Source organism: Oncorhynchus tshawytscha, linkage group LG23 (assembly GCF_018296145.1).
Source record: "Oncorhynchus tshawytscha isolate Ot180627B linkage group LG23, Otsh_v2.0, whole genome shotgun sequence".
Taxonomy (NCBI): domain Eukaryota; kingdom Metazoa; phylum Chordata; class Actinopteri; order Salmoniformes; family Salmonidae; genus Oncorhynchus; species Oncorhynchus tshawytscha.
The window spans coordinates 14,149,440-14,169,044 of record NC_056451.1 but is presented as its reverse complement, the minus strand read 5'-3'; the positions used below and the strand labels follow the sequence as shown (position 1 = coordinate 14,169,044).

The 19,605-nt window shown below is 44.0% G+C and overlaps 2 protein-coding genes and 1 long non-coding RNA gene across 5 annotated transcripts; 2 read left to right on the top strand and 1 right to left on the bottom strand.

Annotated features, from left to right (window-relative positions):
• Positions 1-164: 164 nt before the first annotated feature.
• LOC112222872 (tyrosyl-DNA phosphodiesterase 2) lies at positions 165-3,599 on the bottom strand. 3 transcript variants are annotated; one of them, XM_024385719.2, is made up of 7 exons: positions 3,326-3,599; positions 2,442-3,064; positions 2,042-2,342; positions 1,555-1,646; positions 1,276-1,394; positions 937-1,107; positions 165-856 (listed from the first exon to the last, which is right to left on the bottom strand). In XM_024385719.2, the coding sequence occupies exons 1-7, from the start codon at positions 3,355-3,357 to the stop codon at positions 551-553; spliced, it is 1,644 nt and encodes a 547-aa protein (XP_024241487.1). In that variant the 5' UTR covers positions 3,358-3,599; the 3' UTR covers positions 165-550. The 3 variants fall into 3 exon arrangements, with proteins under 3 accessions (XP_024241487.1, XP_024241488.1, XP_024241486.1); XM_024385720.2 differs by having other exon boundaries at positions 2,042-2,303; positions 2,502-3,064; XM_024385718.2 differs by having other exon boundaries at positions 2,042-3,064; positions 3,326-3,598.
• A 1,016-nt stretch (positions 3,600-4,615) lies between these two features.
• LOC121840649 lies at positions 4,616-9,950 on the top strand. Its single transcript, XR_006079763.1, has 4 exons — positions 4,616-4,979; positions 7,790-7,961; positions 8,127-8,189; positions 8,319-9,950. It is a non-coding gene; the product is annotated as an uncharacterized LOC121840649 (long non-coding RNA).
• A 3,591-nt stretch (positions 9,951-13,541) lies between these two features.
• On the top strand, positions 13,542-16,126 carry LOC112222618 (dyslexia-associated protein KIAA0319-like). Its single transcript, XM_042304396.1, has 7 exons — positions 13,542-13,707; positions 13,904-14,069; positions 14,181-14,325; positions 14,606-14,779; positions 14,912-15,050; positions 15,188-15,559; positions 15,850-16,126. The coding sequence occupies exons 1-7, from the start codon at positions 13,542-13,544 to the stop codon at positions 15,951-15,953; spliced, it is 1,266 nt and encodes a 421-aa protein (XP_042160330.1). The 3' UTR covers positions 15,954-16,126.
• The last annotated feature ends 3,479 nt before the right edge of the window (positions 16,127-19,605 follow it).

Genomic DNA, 19,605 nt, shown 5'->3' with positions numbered 1-19,605 from the left:
GGTTGGATAAGGCTTTTAATACACAACACGTTCACTTTGTGAGTGCAAAATGGTAGAGATCTGTTACAGTAAGTTAATAAACTGTTCTCTAAAACAGTACAGCCTTGCAAATTAAAATGACATAGAAAGTCATATCAAAGTGAAATAATTACAAATACAAATAATTATTGTCTGGAACAAAATGAGTTTATTGTGAAATTGGCTTGATGCTGTGATGTTTAAAACAAATAATCAGATACTGTAACCTGGAGGTTGGCCAATATAGTTTCTGCTTCCAAGTCCAAAGACAGTATGAATGTGCCCTTGAATAGGGTACATAACCTGTTGGCACAGACAAATATGTGGCTGGATAAATTAAAAGTGTGCCTTGGAACAGCAGCAGTTGCCAAACATAGAAATTGAAGTCATTAATCACTATTGCTGTGCCCATAATCCTGTTCTATCCTCGGTCAAAATCTCAAAATCTCCCAATGTACATAAAGAAGATGGGCAAAGACTTCTATGCTGTTCCAGGTTGACATGACATGGACAGCTAACTGTTCCCTTTGTATCATTCAGGTGTTGCTTGACTGAGTGGTTTTATGACGAAGGTGCAGAGGAGACCCCAGTGGTCACTGGTAAAGCGTTGACAGTCATTCAACCTCTCCAGGCCCACCAGGGTGATGCCATCTGGGCTGACCTTTGACCCCTCGCCGGCCTGCCTCAGGAAGATGCGGTCGAAGCGCAGGCGTGCGGGGAAAGGGAGGTCCTTGTTGTCATTGGTGACACAGTCCCAGGTGTACCGGCAGTCTTCCGGCTGGCCCAGGGACTCCCATACGTCACAGATGTTCTCGGGTAGACCACCCTGGTTCTTCACCTGGAAACACACACAGACACGTTGCAGACATACACACATGATGTACATGTCAAACACATCGCTCCCTCTCTCTGTCTCACCTCCCAGTCCCTGAGGTTGGTGTCTCCCCCAAAGATGACGCTGTGGTCCTGGGGCTGCTCCCTCATTGTCTTCCACACCGTCCTCAGCTGGTTCTGGCGTTCCAGGGATCGGGGCTTCATGCTCTCCATGTGGGACGTCATCACACACAATGGATGGCCAAGGAAAGAAACCTGGTCCACGACAGAGAGAGCAGAGAGACACTGAGTAAGGGCAGAATCGTAACTTGAGATCTGCACGTGTAACTTGAATATCTGTGCACATTTTCTAGTACTTAATGAAATTTGATGGAATGAGAGATGACAGGAAAAGATAAAGCAAGGTACAGAGAGTGTTCTTACATGGGCCATAAGCAGATTTCTCCTCATCTCTGTGGTAGGATAATTCACTATGCTACTCTCCAGAAGTTGAACTCTGGACTTCCTCAGCAGTATGACAGTGAAATAGCTTCTGTCACTACCTGGGATGAACCATATCAACATAACACAGGAAGGATAACCATAAACACAGTACATAATTACAGTCATATAATCCACAATAGCATTGATGTCATACTGAGAGATTGAATATTTAAAAAAATATTATTAAAGAAATTGAATTTTTATAATGTTATTGCTTACCTGGCAACACATGATACGGCTTCAGAACCTGCTGTAAAACCTGGTAAATTGGTGAAATAACCTCTTGCAGTAGCACAATGTCGGGGTGGTACCTTCAAGGGAGAAAGAACATGAGAAATCAACACAATGCTATTTCGCTGCTTAAGATGTTGTTTAATGACTCGTAAACATATCATTCTGTTCTGTGACTTGACAAGGCAGTTAATGAAAAAAAAAAAAGAACATTGTTTTTGATGGAAAACCTAGTTTCATATGTGCAGTTTTAAAAGGGAGGGTGAAAATAATTTACTCTGTGACAAAAGTGAATAAGAAAATTGTGCCGAAGATGAACCTAGGACAGACTTCATCTCATTAACTGTGACGACTGTCTCCCTCCTATTGGTCACAGTTCTCTCCACGCAGTGGGGGGGGGGTTACGGGAATGACACACAAACTTCTCATCCTAAAAACTATATGATGAAATGTGTTGTGTGTTGATGTGACTCACTTGATCAGGTAGTCCAGTAGCCTTGAGAGACGTTCCTTGATATCGTTCAGGTCCAGGCCATCTATGTTCCAGGTCAGAAGGGAAAGTTTGTTTGGATCTCCCTTTTTCTTAGGTTTGTCCTCGTCTGGAGATGACTGTGATGACTGATCTGGATGTTTAGGTAATAACTGTTGTGGAGATGACTGTTGTGGAGATGACTGATCTGGTGATGACTGGTTTGGATATGACTGATCTGGTGATGACTGGTGTGGAGATGACGGATCTGGATGATCTGGTGATGACTGTTGTGGAGATGACTGATCTGGTGATGACTGGTGTGGAAATGACGGATCTGGTGATGACAAATGTGGAGATGACGGATCTGGATGATCTGGTGATGACTGTTGTGGAGATGACTGATCTGGTGATGACTGGTTTGGAGATGACTGATCTGGTGATGACTGGTGTGGAGATGACGGATCTGGCTGATCTGGTGAAGACTGTTGTGGAGATGACTGATCTGTGGATAACCGGGTTGGAGGACCCTGATCTGGATGTGGTTGGGCTTCAGTTGGCTGGTCCTTTGACTGGGTTAGGGAGAGATGGTCTAAAGGTGGTTGGGATAGGTTAGGGTGCACTGGATTGGGTTGCTCTGGTTGGGCTTGATTGGGTAGCGCTGAAGGGAGCGTGGCTGGGTTTTGATGCCCTGTAAGTGGTTGGGCAGGGTTACGTTGTGCTGGTTTGGGTGTCTCTGGTTTGGGTTGCTCCGGGATAGGTTGCTCTGGTGTAGGTTTCTCTCGATTAGATTGCCCTAAGGGTGGGTCAGCTTGCACTGATGGGGATTGGGCTGGGCTAGATTCCTCTGATTGTGATTGAACCAGGACAGACTGCAATGGGGCAAATTTGTCCATCTCTCCCTCCTTGTCCTCCATCTTCTTGGCACTCCTCTTTTTCTTTCCTCTCTTCTTTCTCCCCTTGGAATTTCCAGGGGCTGTAACCTGTTGGAGGGAGTCACTCGTCTGGTTCTTATTGCCATCTGCTGGCCTGTTTATGTAGGTATCATAAGAGGATCACAAGAGAGGTATTAATCAATTATGAATGGGAAAATAGACTGACTTTACAAAATGCCAGACACCTATAATAATATGGCCTCTGATTTAGTAGATGCTTTCTTTAATCCAAAGTGATCGCTAACATGATTCAGTGCTGTATGTGCAGGAATCAAACCCACCACATACCAAATGTTGTCACCGTGCCCCGACAGAGCCTATAACCTATCGTAAACATATCTGGCTTGTCACTTACCTTTCCACTGAGTCTTGTTTCTTGTCCCCCATCTCTCTTTTTCACTTTTACACAACCATGAGAACAAAAACTGCATTCAGCTCCACTTACTCCCAACTGACACCTTCCAAATAAGGTGACGTGTAAGTTAAGCGGCTTACTTAATACTACATGCTATATAGTAATGCAGATTTTCAAATTCAGACTATAAAATAAATATAACTATTTTCATGACAGACCATGGATTGCAATAGAAGTTCAGACTGGAAAATGTTGGTTTCGATTCTCCGTAAATACGCCCCTTTTCGGGAGAAACCATGCAGTCACTGGGTGAAACTGAAAGTGTCCAGACAAGGGCCGCACAATAATAATAATAATAATAATAATAAGTGTTATAATTGTTTGTTGTTGTTTTGCTTGTACTTTATGTATTTATTTATTTATTCAATGGGGGGGTCATTTCTGTACCAACTCTGTTGATAGTCCTGTTTGAACATCGAATAAATATATGGATTAAAACAAGTATCAAATTATATAATAATAATAATAATAATAGGTATAATGTACGAGTCAAAAGTTTGAACACACCTATTAATTCCAGGGGTTTTGTTTATTTGGACTATTTCATACATTGTAGAACAATAGTGAAGACATCAAAACTATGAAATAACACATATGGAATCATGTGGTAACCAAAAAAGAGTTAAACAAATTATTAGCATGGCTACCACAGCATTCTGCGGCCATACGCCATCCCATCTGGTTTGCGCTTAGTGGGACTATCATTTGTTTTTCAACAGGACAATGACCCAAAACACACTTCCAGGCTGTGTAAGGGCTATTTGAACAAGGAGAGTGATGGAGTGCTGCATCAGATGACCTGGCATCTACAATCACCCGACCTCAACCCAATTGAGATGGTTTGGGATGAGTTGGACCGCAGAGTGAAAGAAAAGCAGCCAACAAGTGATCAGCATATGTGGGAACTCCTTCAAGACTGTTGGAAAAGCATTCCTCGTGAAGCTGGTTGAGAGAATGCAGAGAGTGTGCAAAGATGTCATTAAAGCAAAGGGTGGCTACTTTGAAGAATCTCAACTGTAAAATATATATTTTGATTTGTTTAACACATTTTTGGTTACTACATAATTCCATGTGTTATTTCATAGTTTTGAAGTCTTCACTATTATTCTACAATGTTGAAAATAGTAAAAAAATTAAGAAAACCCCTTGAATGAGTAGGTGTGTCCAATCTTTTGACTGGTACTGTATATTGAAGATATCTCGTCCCCATCCCCTTGCATGGAAGGCAAGCCACCGAGGCCAGGCAGTGATGGTGAGCATCATGAGATGAGCATCCTTTCCCCGAATATCAGTGCGCACTAATTTTGCTCAGCTGCAGATCAAATTGCCTCTCGAGACCTACCACCACCCAGCCGGCTGCGCCCAAAAGAGCTACAAAGGATGTCTACTGGTAACAGCAGCAGGGGAACAGCGGAGAAGGATGGTACAGTAGCTGGCGTGAACAAGACAGTGGCATCCGAGCCGAGCTAAGCGTATTTCGACTGCACAGTGTCTGAGCGCCGGGAAATTACACCCCCTAATTTGTCTTTTCGACTGGAACAACGACGTTCACTTCTAACGCTATTTGGATACATTTTTGCACCCTTCATCCTTGGTGAGTGTCTCACGTGTAGCTACATCTTTCGCAAGTGCTGTATGAGCAGTAACAGGTATGAGCAGTAACTGGTATGATCAGTATCAGGTATGAGCAGTAACAGTGCCGGAGGGCTGCTTTGAATAGTTGAACTGCTCTGGCTTGCTCGGTAGTGTCTATTTCAATTCAATGTCCTGTTGTATTAGGCTACACATTCGAACCATGTTATCCCCTCAACAACCGTGAGGTTAGTAGGCTAATGACGTTGGCTTCTAGAATAATGTAGCAGACCCCAGTCTAGACAAAAAAGTTGGTTGCGTCAATATCAAAGGCCTCATAAACCCCTTTTTCTCCACTACCTCTCTCGCCGAGGGTAGTCGCTGTCCTTGGTGGTGAAACAGCGTTATAGGGGATTGGGAGAAAGTAAAGGAAATCAGCTTGTTGACTTTATTGGATGTAGTGTTTTAGTGCGACCACACATTACCAATATGTTAGGGTTACTCATGATTAAGTAATTGATTGATTAATTAGTTATTTAGAGCCTTCTATGGTGTCAGTATATTCAGTGACTTTCTCAGCATGATATACAAAAGCCCAGATAATGGGATCAACCCTGAGTTCAAATGCAGTGCTTTGTCCTGAGTTCAAATACAGTGACCCTTGATCTTTAACCCTATATTAGAATAACACTTTATCCTAACCACTACCCTTAACAATTAGCTGAAACAACATAAATATGATAATTGTTTACCTACACAGTAAGCGCACAGCAGGGTGACAGCAGTAACAGGTGACCACCAGTAGAGTCCACCATGGGAAGTATGGGCAGAGAGAGGTGCTGTGTCATCCTTGCCAAGGTGGCATGTGGCATTACACTGAGTCACACACCATCCACTCAACATGAGGCAGGAGGATACTGACGGTCATTCTCTGTGGGTAGGAGAATCCATGTTGCTATTGTTAGTAACAAAGTTGTCATTGGTAGATACAGTAGGTGATGTGATTATTAGTATTATTATTATCTGGGACAATGTGTAATGTTTCTGTGCATCATGCAGATAGGAGCTCACCTGCTTCTCTGTCTCATCCTGCACTATGTGGAAGGTTAGGGGCCATCTTTAAAATGACATTCTTGTGACTGTACCTAATGTTAAATGAATATTTTTGCTGTGTGTTCTATGTTGTATCGTAGGATTCATAAAGTTAACAAACATCAGTCATGTTTGGACGGCAGGCAGGGTCAGGGTAGGCAGAGGTCAATAATCCAGAGGTGGGGCAAAGGTACAGGTTGGCAGGCAGGCTCAGGGTCAGGCAGAGTGGTCAGGCAGGCGGGCTCAGAGTCAGGACAGGCAAGGGTCAAAACCAGGAGGGTGAGAAAAAGAGAGACTGGGAAAAGCAGGCGCTGAGGCAAACCACTGGTTGGCTTGACAAACCAGATGAACAGAGAACACAGGTATAAATACACAGGGGATAATGAGGAAGATGGGCGACACCCGGAGGGGGGTGGAGACAATCACAAAGACAGGTGAAACAGATCAGGGTGTGACAACCATGGTGTTAAAAAGACAATGGTTTCACTGAGAGATGCTTTTCCCAGGTTAAAATGAACAATTAGTAACAGGATAATGAACCCAAATGTGCCCTTTAAGTACCTCCAAAAAGCTTATTGATTCATTCTAAGAGTGGCAGTATATTTGGGTGATGTTTACCAGGATCTGCTTGTGCACTCAATATCCCCTTATGAGATCAGCAGAAGAATTACGTTTGCTGTTATTGAGTCCATTTGTTCATTATCGTACACTCGCCACTGTGTTGTGTTCAGTGACACAAAGAAAGCAGCTGATCCCCCCAGACCCTGCTGCTCCAGTCTCTGGTCAGGGGGAGCCCTACCCCAGTCGCTGGAGGCCCCACCCCTCTGGGGACGTGGAGGCACTGAATGACCTAGCCCTGTTAGATGGGCCCCAGATGGATTTTGATGGCCCAGGTGGGATGGGTTTGGAATACCCTGAGAGTGAACTTGTCCCTGAGGATACTGGTGGGGATCTTCTAGATTGGCCTGCAGCATTGGAAGGGAGGGATGGTTTCAACCTATCGGAAAGTGAAGGCAGGCTAGTGGGGCTGGGATTTGCAACAGAAGGGGCTGAAAGAAGCCTGCCCAGTCCTTCCACTGGGGCGACTATCAACCAGGGGGCACCCCCCAGTGACCCTACGTCTGGCACTACACCTGAAAACAAGAAAGTACGTTTCAGATGAAACAATGGGCAGGAATCATAACGCAACAAAAAATGATGACATGGAAAGGGTTTCAGGCCGTATGAGGACCACATGTTTGCCAGGACACAGTGGAAATGATACTGGGTTACATAGATCCAATACAGTGATTAGATTTAGCTCACAATTAGTGGACAAACTGGCCATGAAAAAGCAGTCTGTCTAAATTAAGGCAGATAGTTGGAAATATCTCCTGTAAAACAGCTGGGACATTTTAAATAGGGTTACTTCCCTGAGGTATGATAAACGGTCACCCAGCTGACAGTCTGCATATATGTGTGTGTGTGTGTGTTATTACAGTGACATTTTGCTGACTCAATTGCTCTGTAGTCACATTCACTCAGCGTGCCTGACCTTCACATATCCTTTGAGAATAGGACATACTGTAATCCACATAGCTTCTCTTACTAATGTAGGCTTGTCAGCCATTCCCAGGAGGGGGATTTGGAGGGTGATTTGGAGAGAGGGTTCATTTGGGAATTTGCAATACAGATTCTTTATTAACAAGTCTTGTTTTACTAATACAAATAGTAATGTATTTGCTGTTGTTTTCTTTGTAGGATAGTGAACTACAGAACACATCCTTGGCCAGCTCACGGCCACCATTCACGCCCAAACCACAGAATGACAGTGTTCACTCCTCCCAACCGAGCCAAATAAAGACTTCCCATCCTACTAAAGCCCCATCTCATCTCTCCAGTACTGTACCCCTGACCACATCCACACAGACAGGTACTGCAATATGTTTCTGTTCATTGGATTTTTTGAAACCTTAATTGGTGATTGTAGGTAGTCTTTCATATTCTTTGTTCCCCCTGTTACATAACCTGTTTCTATCTCATATTTTCTTGTTTTATTCTCAATCGCTTGTCTCTGTATAATCTGACAATCCTGTAGAGCAAACGTTGCCCAGGGACACAGTGGAACTGGTAGCCCCCGTCGGCCCAGAGCCCCAAACTGGTACAGTCACAAACACAATGGTTTTTACAAGCATGAGCTGAAGTTTATTTCCTGGATTAATTAGAAAGGGCACACAGCAGTCACACATGGCTGACAGTTCTAATGGATGGAATATCTCTAACTTTACAGTGGCGAGAAGGAACCAGACCCCCAAAGCCGTCACCCTCCCAGTAACCCAGGTCGTGTCACTTTCAACCATCATCAACGGCAGCCGTATGTATGAAATAGTTGGCTTTGGATGGTGACTAACCTTACCATAATGTTACTATTTACTTTTAGAGAAGGCCTACTAAAGATAAATATATATCAGATAAATGATCAGTCACAGCTCTGATGTACCATAAAACAGACTGATATGAATACAAATACTACACACTGTGTGTGGTTAATGTAAAAGTGTATTTTCAAACTAATAGATGCTGCAAACCTAAACTTAAAAGCAAATGTTGTTAGTGCTTGTGTGTGTATGGTGATTGGCTACGTGGCTGGGTGCAAATGCATATGAGTAAATATTAATGACTCTAGACTTCTTCTGGCTGGGAGGGATATTGAAGAAGCGTTTGGATTTGGAGTTCTCCTCGTTCCATCTGACTGGCTGCTCTCTTCTGTACTTTGTCGATAGACACCTTATCTGACGTACTTGCAGAGCCCCCTTCCTTCTGGCTGGCTGTTGACTTCAGTCTGCTGCTTCCGAGGGCGGGTTTCACCTCGCCGCAGCTTGAGGATCACTTTAGGCCTCTGCAGTTTGCTCCATTTCTTTTCCAGGTCCTTTCTTTTTATTTATCCATTTTTTTTCTTCCAATCTTTTCATTTCTTTCTTTGTTATGTTGTTCAGCTGCTTCTCTGTCAGTGGGAAGGAAATGTGGCCAGGCACCTGACAGGCACTGCCTTCCACATGCTGCACAGCACTCTGGGACAGGACTGGACACTGTGAGGCCCGCTGGGATAGCTTAGGACATGACACAGCCATCTGAGATGAGCCTAGACAACCAACCTTCCTCAGGATCATCCTGATTTCATTGGGGTTGATGGGGTCAACAAGCAGGATGGACTAATATAGGACTTTAGCCTTTTGGGGCTTTGACGGGTGGTGCAGGTCACCAGTAGCACTGTGAGCGGCTTTGCCCTTTGAGCCAAGAGAGGGAGCTGTGACCAGGCTTTTCCCCTTGGAGACCAGATTTGACATGTAGGCCACTGTCACGTTGGACCCAGTGATTCTCCTCTGACTTAAATATATGAAATGTGGGGAAAATGCTTATTTCAGTTTACAAGCTGAATTTAAACTATTTCTTATAGCTACAATACATACTGTTTGCTTGACATAGAAAGACTGTGAGGACTTATGGGTTATACCTAATGAACATTAGAACATGTTTTAACAGAATTGCTTTCAGGCCAAGCCAGCCTACTTTAACATAATCTTTGGGCAGTACTTTAAAATAAACTATGTCAAAAACTGAAAAAAATAGATGCTAGAACAAAACTTCCCAATGAAAGAGGGCAACAGAGAAGCGGCCATTTCCATCGTGGTGTGTATATTCTACTTCTAAACGCCTTATAAATGAACAATTACTGTATTATTGAAAACAAAATGAGCTATCTGTTTCAGATATCATGTAATTGAATAGTTTGCAAATAATACTATATAGCTGGGGTGGCAGGTAGCCTAGTGGTTAAGAGCGTTGGGCCAGTAACCGAGTCCCAGAGCCGACTAGGTGAAAAATCTGTCGATGTGCCCTTGAGCAAGGCACTTAACCCTAGTTGTTCCTGTATTTCGCTCTGGATAAGAGTGTCTCCTAAATTACTAAAATGTAAATGTAAGACAATATTCATTCAATCGAGAAATGGTTTTTGCATCAGTGTGTTCTTTCTTTTCCAAGTTTGTAACAACCTCAATAAATAATTTGTTTTTAGCTGACAGTCCCCCAAAAATGAGAAATGGAAAGGAGAAATGTTCCTCTGTGGATGTTGAGATGCTGCTGGACATGGTGTTGATGAATCAGTAGAGGGCAGTCTTCCTCTTGTCACCAGTAGTAGTATCAGACAGATGAATAAACATTACAGATCAAGGAGTTTAGTCTAATATCAAATACTGGACTAAGAGCAATTAGGGCATGCACACTCAAATAGCAACTCACTGCCTTCCTGAAGACAAACAATGTATACGAAATGCTTCAGTCTGGTTTTAGACCCCATCATAGCACTGAGACGGCACTTGTGAAGGTGGTAAATGACATTTTAATGGCATCGGACCGAGGCTCTGCATCTGTCCTCGTGCTCCTAGACCTTAGTGCCGCTTTTGATACCATCGATCACCACATTCTTTTGGAGAGATTGGAAACCCAAATTGGTCTACACGGACAAGTTCTGGCCTGGTTTAGATCTTATCTGTCGGAAAGATATCAGTTTGTCTCTGTGAATGGTTTGTCCTCTGACAAATCAACTGTAAATTTCGGTGTTCCTCAAGGTTCCGTTTAGGACCACTATTGTTCTCACTATATATTTTACCTCTTGGGGATGTTATTCGAAAACATAATGTAAACTTTCACTGCTATGCGGATGACACACAGCTGTACATTTCAATGAAACATGGTGAAGCCCCAAAATTGCCCTCGCTAGAAGCATGTGTTTCAGACATAAGGAAGTGGATGGCTGCAAATTTTCTACTATTAAACTCGGACAAAACAGAGATGCTTGTTCTAGGTCCCAAGAAACAAAGAGATATTCTGTTGAATCTGACAATTAATCTTAATGGTTGTACAGTCGTCTCAAATAAAACTGTGAAGGACCTCGGCGTTACTCTGGACCCTGATCTCTCTTTTGAAGAACATATCAAGACCATTTCAAGGACATCTTTTTTCCATCTACGTAACATTGCAAAAATCAGAAACTTTCTGTCCAAAAATGATGCAGAAAAATTAATCCATGCTTTTGTCACTTCTAGGTTAGACTACTGCAATGCTCTATTTTCCGGCTACCCGGATAAAGCACTAAATAAACTTCAGTTAGTGCTAAATACGGCTGCTAGAATCCTGACTAGAACCAAAAAATTTGATCATATTACTCCAGTGCTAGCCTCTCTACACTGGCTTCCTGTCAAAGCAAGGGCTGATTTCAAGGTTTTACTGCTAACCTACAAAGCATTACATGGGCTTGCTCCTACCTATCTCTCTGATTTGGTCCTGCCGTACATACCTACACGTACGCTACGGTCACAAGACGCAGGCCTCCTAATTGTCCCTAGAATTTCTAAGCAAACAGCTGGAGGCAGGGCTTTCTCCTATAGAGCTCCATTTTTATGGAACGGTCTGCCTACCCATGTCAGAGACGCAAACTCGGTCTCAACCTTCAAGTCTTTACTGAAGACTCATCTCTTCAGTGGGTCATATGATTGAGTGTAGTCTGGCCCAGGAGTGGGAAGGTGAACGGAAAGGCTCTGGAGCAACGAACCGCCCTTGCTGTCTCTGCCTGGCCGGTTCCCCTCTTTCCACTGGGATTCTCTGCCTCTAACCCTATTACAGGGGCTGGGTCACTGGCTTACTGGGGCTCTCTCATGCCGTCCCTGGAGGGGGTGCGTCACCTGAGTGGGTTGATTCACTGTTGTGGTCATCCTGTCTGGGTTGGCGCCCCCCTTGGGTTGTGCCGTGGCGGAGATCTTTGTGGGCTATACTCAGCCTTGTCTCAGGATGGTAAGTTGGTGGTTGAAGATATCCCTCTAGTGGTGTGGGGGCTGTGCTTTGGCAAAGTGGGTGGGGTTATATCCTTCCTGTTTGGCCCTGTCCGGGGTGACCTCGGATGGGGCCACAGTGTCTCCTGACCCCTCCTGTCTCAGCCTCCAGTATTTATGCTGCAGTAGTTTATGTGTTGGGGGCTGGGGTCAGTTTGTTATATCTGGAGTACTTCTCCTGTCCTATTCGGTGTCCTGTGTGAATCTAAGTGTGCGTTCTCTAATTCTCTCCTTCTCTCTTTCTTTCTCTCTCTCAGAGGACCTGAGCCCTAGGACCTGAGCTCCAGGACTACCTGACATGATGACTCCTTGCTGTCCCCAGTCCACCTGGCCATGCTGCTGTTCCAGTTTCAACTGACCTGAGCCCTAGGACCATGCCCCAGGACTACCTGACATGATGACTCCTTGCTGTCCCCAGTCCACCTGGCCATGCTGCTGCTCCAGTTTCAACTTCCACCTGACTGTGCTGCTGCTCCAGTTTCAACTGTTCTGCCTTATTATTATTCGACCATGCTGGTCATTTATGAACATTTGAACATCTTGGCCATGTTCTGTTATAATCTCCACCCGGCACAGCCAGAAGAGGACTGGCCACCCCACATAGCCTGGTTCCTCTCTAGGTTTCTTCCTAGGTTTTGGCCTTTCTAGGGAGTTTTTCCTAGCCACCGTGCTTCTACACCTGCATTGCTTGCTGTTTGGGGTTTTAGGCTGGGTTTCTGTACAGCACTTTGAGATATCAGCTGATGTACGAAGGGCTATATAAATAAATTTGATTTGATTTGATTTGAAATACTCCAACATTTATTGATGTGAAACAAAAACAACGTTTCAATCGAGGATGAAGATCTGTTTTGGGTCGAAACATTGTCTTACTGCTGTATTTAAATAATGTTAGCCCGTATTTAAATCTGTTGATGAGTTTGAGTCCGCAGGTCCTATCCAATTATTTGACTGTGAATTCTATCAAGCACCCACCTAATGAGATATCATGTGTGTCCGTTTACAGAATAGATTTGGCCTATATTATGACTATCTTGTGTTTGATGGTCCCTCATAGAGAGTGCTGATGATGGAGTGATCATCAGCCATCACTGGGAGCAGGTTGGAGGTCCATCCATAGAGCTTGGAGCTTTCTCAGACACACAGATTCTCAACCTATCCAACCTTGCCCCTGGGGAGTACACATTCAGGTATGGATAGGACCTCTGTGGCCTAAACTTAGGGTCCAAATCAATTTCATCCCAGTCAATTCAAGCCTGAAATTCAAATAGTGAAATAAATCAATCAATCAAATAGTTTGGGTATGCTGCTCTACCATGGAACAAAGGTCAGACTGCACTGACAGTTACAGTGCACGGTCTCTATTAATCATAGTTGGTGTTTAACTAACAATAATACAGGACCAACGGTTTTCTGCCTTTAGATAGTTATATCTTCCCTATAAAAAACCTTAGCTGACATTCTTTTTAAATGTAGCCTCATGGAAACGTGACATAGATACTGTGTAAGCCATTACCATCAATGTTTCCCCACCACCACAATACAAGCTACAAGAGTAGCTGGATTCATCTGGATTTTTTTCCAGGTTGACCATTACAGATTCTGCCGGGTTGTCAGACTCCACCATGGCTACAGTGAAAGTCATTCAGTCAGTGGAGAATGACCAAATGCCCTACCCCAGCCATGTCACTCTCACCTCCAGCCCTGGCCTTGCTGCTACCCTGGCCCACAGGCAGGATAACCCTACTGCAGCTACCCCCTCTGCCAGTGCCTCTGTCACTCAGAAGACAGGTAAATGACATAAGGACAGTATTAAGATTATAACAGAGTATCAGATGTGTTCTACAGCATTGGATTGTCCTCAGGCAGTTAACTTCAGGCATTCCTTTACCTTAGTCCACCTAGTAGTAAACCCAAGGTAAAGCCAAGGGTATCAAAACATGAATAGGACGTTTCAACAAATTACCTGTTTTGCTCTGTCCCATAGAGAACAAAAGCACCCCCATAGCTGAGCTCAAGGTGTCAAACGGAGCCCCTGTGGCTATAGTGGGTCCTAACAGGCAGCTGACCCTCCCAGTGACCAGCGTCACCTTGGACGGAAGCAGCAGCACTGATGACCACGTCGTTACCAGCTACCACTGGGACACCATCAGGTAACAACACTGTTCATATAGGTCAAAGGTTGAGTCCATAAAAGTCTATAAAGATATGAAGAACAAGCTGAAGAGCCTTCTTACAATGTCATTTTCTGTGTTGTTTTGTAGAGGTCATCCAGGGTCAAGGACACAGGGTGTGGACAAGCCCATAGCCATAGTAACGAGCCTCAGAGCGGGCCGCTATACATTTAGTCTGACTGTGAGTGACCAGGAAGGGCTGAAAGACAGTGCCTTGCTCACAGGGTTCAAGAGGGTAAGAAAACACAGGTTGGCATTTATTGGGATGACTCATATACTGGAGGCAGCTCTGCAGAGTGGTCCCTAGCTGGCACAGACACAAAGTACTAAAATGTGATTTTAAACCTAACCTTAACCACACTGCTAACCCTAATGCCTAACCCTAACAATAATTCATGACAATAAACATCAACCTGCTAAGAAATCACACAATGCTTCAAACACAGCAAAACTGTTCAAAACAAGATGAGACATCATCACCCAGGCTGGTTGAACATGATGGTATTCATCTACAGCCTGTTGTCCATCCTCCCTCAGCCAGAAGCCTTCCACCTGTAGCACATGCCAGCGGCAGCCACACCCGAGCCCTACCCAACAACTCCCTGGTGCTCAGAGGCTCAGTGACGGATGGTGACCCAGCCACGGTGGACTTCCTCTGGGTCTGGGACAGTCAGAGCCCTGCTGCTGGGGTGAGTGAGAGGAGTCTTGATACTTAGGTATACGGTAAATATAGTTTGAACTTGTAATATGCTGTTAGCTAAACTGGTAGGAAGTAGGAATTACTTTAAGGTAGGAACTACTCTGTCCTGCCGTTCCCCCAGGATGTGCTGTATGGTTCAGAGCAGCAGGCCTCCCTGTACCTGGCCAACTTGGTGGAGGGGACCTATCTGTTCCAGCTGCGTGTCACAGACACCCAGGGACGCAGCAGCACCGCCACAGCCACCATGGAAGTGCGGCCAGGTAGATGTGTGTGTGTGTTCTCAGACTGTGTTTCCCCACGGACCATGACGAGCATTAGGAGGAAGAGCTGAACAGCACGTACAGCATATGTGTGTTCTGTCAGAGTGGGAATGTTCCCACAGTGTGTGTGTCCACAGACCCTGGTGGTCGTGAGGAGGTGGAGGTGGAGATGTTGGTAGCACTGGCCCAGGTGAGTGTGTCACAGAAGGACACCGTGCTCAGACAGTTGGCCGCACTGCTCCAAGTCCTGGACAATGGCATCCACCTAAGGGGCCTATGGGGACACTCAGATATCAGGTATTGCCCAATGCAGAAAATGGATACAAAGCACCCATGTTTTTTTACACATTGTGTGTGTGTGTGTGTGTGTAGCACAGTGCTGAGGTTCTCAGTGCAGGGTCCTGAGGGGCCAGTCCCTGGTCCTAAACTGGCCATTCTGCTGCAAAGTCAGCTGCTGAGGGAGAAGACTGAATACCTGCTCTTCAGAGTCCTTCGAGTGGATACAGTCAGTGAGTACCACAACACAGAACACCACATCTTACCTTATCATACCATATTATATCAAAGCCTGTTACAATGTTATAACAACATTATAGACTATATCTGATTCTATTACATGAGAGATTAAATTCGACTAGATCTCATCACTTGGTGACTAAGAAAGCTGTCTGTCTTTGTCCTCTGCCGTGATGTATGCTGATCCCGTTTGTGTATTGGTGTTCATCCCGACATACTTGTTTCCATCTGCTGTGAGATACTACATTCACAGTGCCAGTCCTTTCTCTATTCTGTTTGGCAGAGTGGCAGGTTCTCTACTTCATCATGTACTTCTTCATGGTCGTTGTCTTCATCGTGACAGTCACCTGGACGTGTGTCTACTGTGTCTACTGCTGCAAAAGGTGACCTTTCCTTTCTTGCTCAGACACACAACAATGTCCGATATAGATTTTGTTTCTGATTCTGTTTGTTAAAGGCCCAGTGCAGTAAAACATGTGATTTACTGTTAGTCATTTAGGTCAACATTGGATCATTCAGAGATCCTCACTGAACTTCTGGAGAGTTTGCACTAAAAGTAAAGGGGCTGAATAATTTTGCACGCCCAATTTTTCAGTTTTTGATTTGTTAAAAAAGTTTGAAATATCCAATAAATGTCGTTCCACTTCATGATTGTGTCCCACTTGTTGTTGATTCTTCACAAAAAAATACAGTTTTATATCTTTATGTTTGAAGCCTGAAATGTGGCAAAAGGTCGCAAAGTTCAAGGGGGCCGAATACTTTCGCAAGGCACTGTATATATATTCACAGTGCCAGCCCTTTCTCTATTCTGTTTGGCAGAGTGGTGGGTTCATCCTGTCCTTCTTCATGGTCATTGTCTTCATCGCGACAGTCACCTGGATGTGTGTCTACTGTGTGTGTATATATATAATTTTGGCAGATATATATTCCATATATATATATATACACACAAGTTTGGACACACCTACTCATTCAAGGGTTTTCTTTATTTTTTACTATTTCCTACATTGTAGAATAATAGTGAAGACATAAAAACTGTGAAAAAACACATATGGAATCATGTAGTAACCAAAAATGTGTTAAACAAATCAAAATCTATTTTCAATTTGAGATTCTTCAAAGTAGCCATTCTTTCTCTTGATTACAGCTTTGCACACTCTCGGCATTCTCTCAACCAGCTTCACCTGGATTGCTTTTCCAACAGTCTTGAAGGAGTTCCCACATATGCTGAGCACTTGTTGGCTGCTTTTACTTCACTCTGCGGTCCAACTCATCCCAAACCATCTCAATTTGGTTGAGATCGGGTGATTGTGGAGGCCAGGTCATCTAATACAGCACTCCATCACGCTCCTTCTTGGTCAAATAGCCCTTACACAGCCTGGGGGTGTGTTGAGTCATTGTCCTGTTGAAAAGCAAATGAAAGTCCCACTAAGTGCAAACCAGATGGAATGGAGTATTGCTGCAGAATGCTGTGGTAGCCATGCTGGTTAGGTGTGCCTTGAATTAGAAATAAATCACAGACGGTATCCCCAGCAAAGCACCCCCACACCTCCTCTTCCATGCTTCACGGTTGGAACCACACATGGGGAGATCATCCGTTCACCTACTCTGCGCCTCACAAAGACACAGCAGTTGGAACCAAATATCTCAAATTTGGACTCATCAGACACAAGGACAGATTTACACCGATCTAATGTCCATTGCTTGTTTTTTACATTTTTTATTTGTTTAACCAGGTAGGCCAGTTGAGCACAAGTTCTCATTAACAACTGCGACCTGGCCAAGATAAAGCAAAGCAGTGCGACAAAAACAACACAGAGTTACACAAACAAACGTACAATCTTTAACACAATAGAACAATCTATGTACAGTATTTGCAAATGTAGAAGATTAGGGAGATAAGGCAATAAATAGGCCATATAGGCAAAATAATTAGCATTAGCATTACTTAGCATTAACACTGGAGTGATAGGTGTGCAGATGATGATGTGCAAGTAGAGATAATGGGGTGCAAAATAGCAAGAAGATAAATAACAATATGGGGATGAGGTAGTTGGGTGTGCTATTTACAGATTGGGTGTGTACAGGTACAATGATCGGTAAGCTGCTCTGACAGCTGATGCTTAAAGTTAGAGAGGGAGCAGCATGAGTGAAGGAGGCTTTGTTGCGAAATAGGAAGCCAATTCTAGATTTAATTTTGGATTGGAGATGCTTAATGTAAGTCCGGAAGGAGAGTTTACAGTCTAACCAGACACCTAATATGTGTAGTTGTCCACATATTCTAAGTCAGAACCATCCCGAGTAGTGATTCTAGTCGGGCGGGCGGGTGCGGGCAGCAATCGGTTGAAGAGCATGCATTTAGTTTTACTAGCATTTAAATGCAGTTGGAGGCCACGGCAGGAGTGTTGTATGGCATTGAAGCTCATTTAGAGGTTTGTGTCCAAAGAAGGGTGAGATGTATACAGAATGGTGTCGTCTGCGTAGAGGTGGATCAGAGAATCACCAGCAGCAAGAGCGACATCCTTCATCTATACAGAGAAAAGAGTCGGCCCGAGAATTGAACCCTGTGATACCACCATAGAGACTGCCAGAGGTCCGAACAACAGGCCCTCCGATTTGACACAATGCACTCTATCTGAGAAGTAGTTGGTGAGCCAGGCAATGCAGTCATTTGAGAAACCAAGGCTATTGAGTCTGCCGATAAGAATGTGGTGATTGACAGAGTCGAAAGCCTTGGCCAGGTCAATGAAGACGGCTGCACAGTACTGTCTTTTATCGATGGTGGTTATGATATCGTTTAGGACCTTAAGCGTGGTTGAGGTGCACCCATGACCAGCTCGGAAACCAGATTGCATAGTGGAGAAGGTTCGGTGGGATTCTAAATTGTCGGTGATCTGTTTGTTAACTTGGCTTTCGAAGATTTTAGAAAGGCAGGGCAGGATGGATATAGGTTTATAGCAGTTTGAGTGTTTCTCCCTTTGAAGAGGGGGATGACCGCGGCAGCTTTCCAATCTTTGGGGATCTCAGACGATACGAAAGAGAGGTTGAACAGGCTAGTAGGGGTTGCAACAATTTTGGCGGATCATTTCAGAGAGGGTCCAGATTGTCTAGCCCAGCTGATTTGTAGGGATCCAGATTTAGCAGCTCTTTCAGAACATCAGCTGTCTGGATTTGGATGGCGGGGGGGGGGGGCAAGTTGGGCAAGTTGCTGAAGGGGGTGCAGAGCTGTTGGCCGGGGTAGGGGTAGCCGGGTGGAAAGCATGGCCAGACGTATAAAGATGCTTATTGAAATGATCAATTGTCGTAGATTTATCGGTGGTGACAGTGTTTCCTAGCCTCAGTGCAGTGTGCAGCTGGGAGGAGGTGCTCTTATTCTCCATAGACTTTACAGTGTCCCAAATTGGATTTGTCAAAATGGCTAGATGGAAAAGTCTAAATTCTTATGTTTAGTACCCAAAGTCCTTCTTGTGATGCTACTCGTGAATCATTTAATCAGAATCAAACTCAATTTATCTGTGATCTCTATGAGTGTCTTGGACTTTGACACAATACATTACAGCATTATATTGTATTTGAACTACTGTTTTGAGTTAGCACACTTGTCCTCCAAACTAGTTGTATAGTTTTGGTATCTTTCTCATTTTAAAGCTTCTTTATGCTAAATAAGCATAATGGGTCTTATAAATGGGCCCGAAGAAACATAACCAGGCATTTCATGGGACAAGCCATAAAGGTGCCAAAATGCACTATAAGCCTGTGGCTAACAGAGACCCTATTATATCCAAGTACTTGGTAATGCATCCATTCTTCCTTCCCTTGGCAAGATCTATTATCTAACTTGAACATGGTGGGTAACATGCTTTCAATCATTAATTCCTTTGCGTAATGATGGATTTTTCCCCCCTCTCATTCACTGTCAGAGAATGTCTGATTACATGAGTATAGTGCTAAATAATTAGGACACACAGTTTAAGGATTAAGAAGAAGACAGATGGAATTGATAATTAACATTACTATGCAGGACAGGCCATTGATGGAG